This window comes from Carex rostrata, chromosome 9 (assembly GCF_964058835.1).
Source record: "Carex rostrata chromosome 9, lpCarRost1.2, whole genome shotgun sequence".
In the NCBI taxonomy this organism is placed as follows: domain Eukaryota; kingdom Viridiplantae; phylum Streptophyta; class Magnoliopsida; order Poales; family Cyperaceae; genus Carex; species Carex rostrata.
Window position 1 is genome coordinate 1,323,193 of NC_135926.1, and position 8,471 is coordinate 1,331,663.

General features: G+C 36.2%; 1 protein-coding gene across 2 annotated transcripts; it reads left to right on the plus strand.

Annotated features, from left to right (window-relative positions):
• The first annotated feature begins 2,681 nt into the window (after nucleotides 1-2,681).
• On the plus strand, nucleotides 2,682-7,359 carry LOC144559757 (myosin-like protein). 2 transcript variants are annotated; one of them, XM_078308868.1, is made up of 5 exons: nucleotides 2,682-3,196; nucleotides 3,420-3,746; nucleotides 3,848-3,943; nucleotides 6,207-6,440; nucleotides 6,846-7,359. In XM_078308868.1, exons 1-5 carry the CDS (start codon nucleotides 2,849-2,851, stop codon nucleotides 7,149-7,151), a joined length of 1,311 nt encoding a protein of 436 aa, XP_078164994.1. In that variant the 5' UTR covers nucleotides 2,682-2,848; the 3' UTR covers nucleotides 7,152-7,359. The 2 variants fall into 2 exon arrangements, with proteins under 2 accessions (XP_078164994.1, XP_078164993.1); XM_078308867.1 differs by having other exon boundaries at nucleotides 2,698-3,196; nucleotides 6,204-6,440.
• Nucleotides 7,360-8,471: the final 1,112 nt, after the last annotated feature.

An 8,471-nucleotide genomic window follows, 5' to 3' on the forward strand; every position in this document is an offset into this window, starting at 1 on the left:
CATTAAACTCTCCTCGATTCGACATAAATATATAAACTTACAATTTGGAACGCTCTTTCTTGATAACACTGTTGTCAAACATACATTAATCTTTAAATTTTAAACTACAATTAACAATCTTATTGAAGGAGCAAAGATACAAGCTAAGAAATGACTACATAATTACCAATAGATAAGTTTAATTTCTTTAAATAGTTTTTTTATTTTATTTTCAATAGTATGCTTTTATACTTGGTTTTTTTTTTTTAGATAAGTGAGATGTAGCCCACCAATTTCCCTGGACATAAATCACTTACTATATTTCTGTTGGATTTCGGGGTAATCAAAATCCGTTTAGGCTTAAGCTGCAAAATGACCGTAGAACAAAAATTTCTACGGCCAACTAAAGCTCAGGATTAAACGGGGTATGTCAGGAAACTTTCCAAGGCGGTTCACCTTCAGTATTCCTTTGGCATCAAAACCCAATTTAATCATTTTTATAGATCTACTCCATGATTGATTTCTAAAACTTTAATCTACTTACCAATTAAATAGATTAATATAACATATTTATACCTTGTTTCCAAATCACAGTTGGAATGCAGACCGAGCGAGTAGAGCTACATCACGGGAATGATTCTCCTCGGAGCATCAGACGTCTGATGCCTCTATCGGTTATCCACCAGGATTAACCGGAGAGTGGTTTATTTCTTTTGCTAGAAATACTATAAACCGCGGAATTATGCAAAAACACTATTCACAGAGAAAAAGACGAAAACCCGTAAACACGAATTTTCAATTACTCAGTTTCATCAATGAGCAAAACTGAAATACTGCGAAATTCGGGAAAACACTATTCATCGATCCCGTAAATATACTTCACAACAACCCGCAAGATTATACGTCAACTACGTATAACTTTCTTTTCTCAACCGAAATACTATTTGGGAGAGAAACCAAGAAAGAGAGAAAATACCGATTCGTTTCGACACGAAACGATACGAGTGAATTAGTATTTTAATCTCTTCAAGCACCCCTTTATTTATAGCCTCTAAAATGATGTGAAAAGACCAAAATACCCCTATGACAAGGCATGCCACCTAGGGGGTGAGGTGTTATGTGGATAGGATTGATGACGTGTCATTTGGATAGGATCGATGACATGTCATGCGGATAAGGACGAATCTGAAAAGGCCCGAATGCCCTCGGCCCAAATAGAAATAATATTCGTATAATTATTCTGAACAATTATATTTCTTGCGGTTGTTATTTCGGTAACTTTTATACAACGTACCGTGTACGTTTATAAATTAACCGTTGTTTTTGCTTGTCATCTTATATGACATTTATAATTTAATTATAACACGTATAATTAATTATCCATATTACTATTGATCATAACCAATTTATAATCAATATTGCTAAGTTAACCTTAGTTAGAATTTTATCTCGTCGGACCAGTCAAAGAAAGATTTTGATTTTTAAAGGGATGTGAGATTTCCAAATGGTATCATATTCAAAATTTGGTATACTACCATACTCTAACCATTTACAAAAATAATGAACAGTGAAGTGATCATCTTGTGACCATCTCCATATCAATATATCATCTAAATTAGGAGACAAAGTAAAATGTTGAAATCTAAATTGCAAAGCATTCCATTCTACTAAGTAAATACCCGTAAGTTGTTTCTTGAAAGACAATTGTAAGAAGGAGTTATCAAAAGCACCTGTCATAGAAATAAATCTATTATAAACAATTGAAAACAAATTTGGGTATAGATGTTGCAAGGCATATTTAGTAAACCATCTATCGAGTCAAAAAACAGTTGTTCTACCATTACCTATTTCTTTATTAAGTCCTAAATTAATTAGGACATGATCTTTTAGAACTTAAATCATATCATTAATTTGGTCTTAATTTATTTTAAATATATTTGCTGAGCTATCTGTAAAGTGACATTTCAAACATGAGGAGGGTTCAAATGCCTCCACCATGCCTCCATTTTTTAAAACTTTAATAATTCAAAATTTAAAACTTAAACATCAAAATAAAACCGTTGGATATGATCTACATCATTTTATCTATGCACATGTAAAAAATTATGACATTTCAATTTTATTTTGATTGTCATCAAGAGCTTGTAAAAAATGCACTAATTTGGATGATTTCTAGACGTTGATTTTTGAACTTATTGATTCACATAAAAATAAAATTGAAATGTGATAATTTTTTATGAGCACAGAGAGAAAATAACATAGATCACATCTAACGATTTTATTTTGACTTTTAAGTTTTAAATCTTGAGTTATTAAAGTTTTAAAAAATGGAGGCATGATGGATGCATTTGAACCCTCCTCTTCAAACATATCACAAATTTTAAATATTTTATTTTGCATTTTAGACGATAGCATTTTCGATTAAATACAATACAAAATCCTTTCAGTAGTGTCGCGTTTTGGAGCAGCCGGTGTCATACCTTTTACGGGATCTAATTCAGTCGATTGAAATCAGACGATCCTGGATGAATCAGAAAGTCACAGCAATGCACCGCCTATCATTGGATAATTTCTCATCACCGGGCCTGTCAGATGTTAATCAAATCAATTTCAAAAAGGCTTAAACAGGAATACCCGTTGAAGGGTATTTCAGTAATTGCAACAAGATCCTTTCAAATCGTGGCCTTTTCCCCACAGAAAACGAGAAACACCGCCTCCATTTTCATACCTTTTCTCTCCTTTCCCTTTCACCCCCTTCATCTCGAAAGAAAGGAAAAGGCATATATTACCCATTCGGTCCATCCCTCTTCCTTTCTTTATCTCTCTCTCATTTCCAATACAACTTACCTACCGACTCTAAACCCCATAAATGGCAGCTAGGCGTGGAAAATGGCATCAACCTCCAGCACAAACCCCGCGAATCCTCAATCTACCTCGCAGGAGCCGGTCAAGTCGAACCAGTAGAACCAAACCGGACCGAAATCTCATTTCTCTCTTTGACCTAGAAAAGCAAGTCCGGGCTGAATCCGCTCCAGTGTCTCCGCCACGTCACTGTGATGAGGATTCAGGGGAGGAGAAGTGGCGATTCCAGGCAGAGATGCTCCGAGCTGAATGCAACTTTCTCAGAGTTGAGCGTGAGGTAGCTGTTCGCAAGCTTGATCGCCAGCGTGGCCAGATGGAGTCTGCTCTGAGATCAGCTGTGGAGACTCTTGTCTCAGTGAGTGCCATAAGATAACTAATTAAATAATTCATGTTTGATGTTTCTCTATCAAATTAAGTTTAAGATAATTTGTTGTTTGTCATTAATTATAACGGTACAAAGTGCTCTAAATGCATGAAAATGAGATTGCCATGCTTAGTTTTCTCATCCAAATTGGTCTTTTTTTTGTTATTTTTTTTTATCATGAAAAGCACTGACAGATCAATGCATGTTCATACAGGGACGAAAGAAGATAGACGGCACAGATTTAGATGAAGAGATCCAAGATTTAGAAGAGATGTTGGAGGAGTTGCAAATGGAGAAGGAGGGAGGAAGGCAGAGCTTTCGACAGCTCCAGAGGTGTCAAGGAAGAAACTTTGACAGACAGGCCTCTACACTACGTCGGCGATTGGAGAAAATGCCGATTAGCGAGGAGGTTGCAATCAAGGAGATACGCGAAATTACTCTGCCGGTTTTGCACCGGCAGGAGAAGGCGCTGCCTGATGATGAGATTTGTCGAGTTGTTGCTGAAACAGATGATCAGGATGAGAATGCCCAGATGTCTGATGTAATTGTTACTGATAAAAAAAATGTCAATTTTACCAAAATAGTTTTTTTTTTCTTTTTTATTTCTTTATTTCTTGATTTTGTAATTTTGAAAATTTGAAGGTGGAGGTGCTTAAGAGAAAAATGGACGGACTGTCAAAGGGAAAGCTTGAGAGGATGGTGGAGCAGGGATTCATGCCACGCTGGAGGCAAGAACAGGTTTGGTTTGGAATTACATTTTCGTCTCCGTTTTACAGTGAAATTAATCTTGCCTTAATTTTTCCTGTTAATAAAATATAATTCATTTATCTTTTGGGAGAGAATGACGGCCCACGGCCGTAGACCTAATTCTTTTTGTCACCCGTCAAATGCAAACCTTGGTATTTTGTAGGATGTCGTTGACCTATGACCTTAATACAGCCCATAAACTATCCAGGGGACAATAGTTAGAGGAGGTCGGGTAGTTTTGTCTTTTTTCTGAGTTCCCAGTTTGAATTTTAAAATGGCGTTGGAAGTCTGATATGGTCCCCACAAGTGCAGACTAGGCAGGGTGAACTACGCATGTAGCCGTTAGTTAAAGTGGTGCCTGACGATCTTTTGGGAATTTTTTTTTTTATAATTGTTTTATCATTTCTTTTTGGGCATGTTTATCAAGGGGCTTTAATGGTGCATGTAGAATTTATGTGATCTCAACTGTATCAGACTTCGTTTAGCTGAAGGCCTGAAGTAGGTTATTTATTAGACTGTTGATCATCTGAGTATGTGTTACCGATCCTATAGTAACAGTAACCTTCGTTCAGAAAGATATGGATATAATAATAGATCGAATTTATTAGAGGCCGCTTCCTTATCTGATAGAAAGACATCATTTGGAAAAGAGTTTTGGGATACACAGTTAACTAGGCAAACAATTTTTTAATTTTCTAGGTAATAATGATAATAGAAACTGGATTTATAGAAATAGAACAATGATTTTTTTGGGTTATCTCAAAGTTAAAAATCAGAAGATTATATTGTGCTCTTCACATGAACGTTCATGATTAGACCCTCAATATAAAAGTAAGATGTACTAAATATGGATTTAGTTCTCGTGATTCGTGAATCATTTCCTCAGATTTTAAGAGCACAAAAAGGACGGAACAATATTTTCTTTTTATAATTTGTAAAATTAGAACTTCATTTGAAAAGGGTAAATACAAACCTCACTTTCTATAGGGGACAAAGAAGTAAATACAAACCGTTTCCTGACAAAAACAAGCACATGCACCCTGCTGGGCCCTCATTAGAAACTTTTTAGAACTCGTAAGATATGCACGGTAAACCAGTGGGTTATATAGTTGCTTGGCCCATGTGCTTTTATCAGAGTTGGTACTGTTGGAGGGGCCGACAATACTTTTCAGTATTTTTGCTTTTTGGGGAGTTTGCAAAATCCACTTAAAACTTCAACATTTGTTCCAGTGGGCCCCTGTCCTTTCTGATGCTAGCATCTGAGAATGTTTGGGTTAGCTTTAGACCACAATTTATGAATTTAGGTGTTGAAATGGCCTTACCAGGCTTATACAATACATCCACCTGTTACATTTTACGTTTTTCCTTCAATTGAGTGCATTATGAGCAACATCATGCTAACATGAGATTGTGATATCAAGATATAAGTCTAGTGATGAATCGACTATATAGATGAGTTTTAAAATTTATATAGAATAGTATAGTAAATAGTGTTATTTGATGATTTAACTATGAAATATTTGGAAACCGAGCTAGTAGCTCAACTGGTAAGCTCTAGAGATTATTTCAAGGCAGTCACGAGTTCAAGCCTGGTGGCTCAATATAGCTAGAGATTTACGAGCCTTCCCAATTACTACAACAATAAAAATAAAACATATATAGAGATTTAATTGAGGTTTATCCCAAAATGAACCAGATAATGTTACCAGTAGTGGCATAATATTCTTATTATTTTGGCATTATTAGCCGTTTTTTTCTTTATTTTATAATTGTTGTTTTTATTTGAAAAAAAATAATATTAAATATTTTAATTTCAAAAATATATGCCTGTTCTGGAAATGTACCCTACAACATCTACTGCATTGAATTTGAGTTGCTACATTTGTGTTAGGTTACATGTTCTGCTTATGTATCAAGACCTAATAACTCCAGGCATATAATATTCTTCCAGAAATTGTCTTATTTTGAACTTACAATAACTCTGACTGAACCAATTTATTGGGATGTAAATGTCATCCTGACATGAGGGCTCTCTCTCTGTCATTAACTCATTATGCTAATTAAGATCCGCTGCTATTGTATTATTATTCATACTTGCGCAACTAACACTGCATCAGAGTAACATGCAAATACAATGATTTAATCATCAATGGCTTCACAGACCAGTAATCAGGAGATTAAAATTGAACAGTCTTTTTCTTATTTGAATAGCATATGTGATTTGTTAAATCACGTGCATATATTTTCACAGCAGGTTAAGGCAGAGGATCGTGGAAAAATAGGTGCAGAAACCAGCAGCAGGTGTGAGTGCCGGGAAATAGTAGGGAAGATAATGGAGCAGGTGAAGGTGGAATCAGAGCAATGGACCGAGATGCAAGCTATGCTGGAGCAAGTGAGACAGGAGATGCTGGAACTGCAATCGTCCCGAGATTTGTGGCAGCGCCGAGCCATTGCCTCTGACACTAATGTTCGCTCCCTTCATGCCCAAGTATGTAATGAACTGTTTGTTTTCTTGGAAAAGCTTCTTGTTACCCATAGATTCTTTGTTTTCGTTTTTCCTTTTTTTGTCTGCTTGAATTTGCTTTTTTCCCCTTCCACAAAAAAGAAAGAAAAATGTGTTGGGTGAACTCAACTTTTTGCTAAGACCTATTGCAAAATATGTTACCGGTTATGTTTGAATGCAATTTGCCAAAAGGCCCAGTTGAACACTATCTGAAGTCTGAACTGAACTGTGAGCGGTATTGTTATTGAGTGGCGCTCTGTACCTTGCCCTTTTGTTTTATTTTATGTTGAGAAATTTAATACATTATTCTTTGCAAAAATTAGGTTATTCTTACTTATTTAATACCAAAAAAAATATGTTGTTGAACTTATCAATATGCACATGTGGTAGGTAATTGAGTGGAAGCATCGAGCAAAAGTCTCTGAAAATAACATGGAAGAGTTGCAGAAGAGAGTTTCAGAATTGCAAAACAAGTTGCGCAGCATGAAGATTGAGTGTCTTGCTCAGAAAACCTCTCAAGAAAATTTTGAAACATGCCGATCCAACATGAAATTAAATAGCCAACGGCAGATACCAATATCTGATCATAAGAGGGAGTATCAAAAGCATGCCCTTGTTTGTCGCTTGAAGAAGTCGCCGAGCCACAAGCCCAAGCTAGCCCCTTTCACTGACATAAGCAACTTCTCGAAACAATAAAAATAAACTGCTACAAGTGAGCGTCTTAAATAATGATAAAGAACATGCTCTCTCTTAAATGGGAGAAATATGTCATGTGCAACCATGAGCATAACATAGTTGCAATGAACTAATGAAAGAATCAGTTTTGTTATGCTTTACTAATGAGTACGAACGTTTCTCTGTATAAAGTATGATATCTTTTGGTTAACTATTTCCAGTTAAATTGATCAACTTAGGGGTGTTCATTGGATCTTTAACGGTCAACTCCTAAAAAAATGTATGTTAAAGAACTCAAGCGGATTAGATAAGTAAAAGAAAATAAAAATATCAATTAAATATCAAGCAGAATTTTTTATTACAGCGGTTTTAATTAGCTGGATGGAAATCCAAGCTTCTGAACTACAATGATACGCCATATCTACAAAATAAATAAGTATATAACTAAAAGTCATATAATTAATTAAGTATGATTGAGCATGGAGATCCAAGCACAGTAGGTGCAGACAATCTGCTGAGACACATATATATACACCGCGAAAGAAAGGCTCATCAAGACCAAGTCCTTCCAGTCACCTTTCTTTTTTGGACTCAGGCATTCTCGCAAGCCCTTCCCTCCCTTCAAAGCATCTTTGTACAACTTCACGATGGAAGCCGGCAACCGGGCTTTGTTTGGTTTGGTTGGTAGGCGGCAGAGACATACATGGAAGCGTCTTGGCCTCGACGATGGCAAGATCGGCCGGTGTGGAGTGGTTTTTGAAATGTTGCCCAAGATGGAAGCCATGGAAAATAGATCACCAGAATTGACTGTGCCAATAGGATAAGAAGCGAGAGCCGTTCAAGTAACCCTTTCTTTTCGTCTTGTAGTATTTATTGGTGGCTCTTCTCCATTTGATACCTCGATGGAGAAGCCCTTTCTAATTTTGCACCATTAGTTATTATTTATTAATCGATTTTAGAAAGCCATGTTTCAGCCCAGCCCAGCCCAGCCCAGATGAGACAGACACCGAACCATGTTTTAGCCCAGAATCAGCTCATGTCCCTCCAATTGGTAGTGTCAAATCGTTAATCTGGACTGTCTGATTTTAATTAAGTAACGAGGCATTTGTTACAAATACAATTGCGAGTAGAGTGGAAAAACGTGTCATGATGTGCCGTGATCAAAATGTCAAGGAGTGATCACGGCACGCGAGTGACTATTTACGTGCCGTGTTCAAACATAACTGATCACATTTTTTACGTTTAACTATTTTTTCATAATTTAAGTTAGTTTATTCAAGATTCACCATTTGATTTAATGGTCCTAATTACACGTGACTCGCGTGATTACGTGCCGTGTCG

What these genes read in the sequence shown, in the direction of transcription:
- LOC144559757 (XM_078308867.1), top strand. Translation starts at nt 2,849, where the DNA reads ATGGCAGCTAGGCGTGGAAAATGGCATCAACCTCCAGCACAAACCCCG. An exon ending in AGAATGCCCAGATGTCTGAT is followed by an intron (nt 3,747 to 3,847) that starts GTAATTGTTACT and finishes GAAAATTTGAAG; the next exon opens with GTGGAGGTGCTTAAGAGAAA. An exon ending in TTCGCTCCCTTCATGCCCAA is followed by an intron (nt 6,441 to 6,845) that starts GTATGTAATGAA and finishes CACATGTGGTAG; the next exon opens with GTAATTGAGTGGAAGCATCG.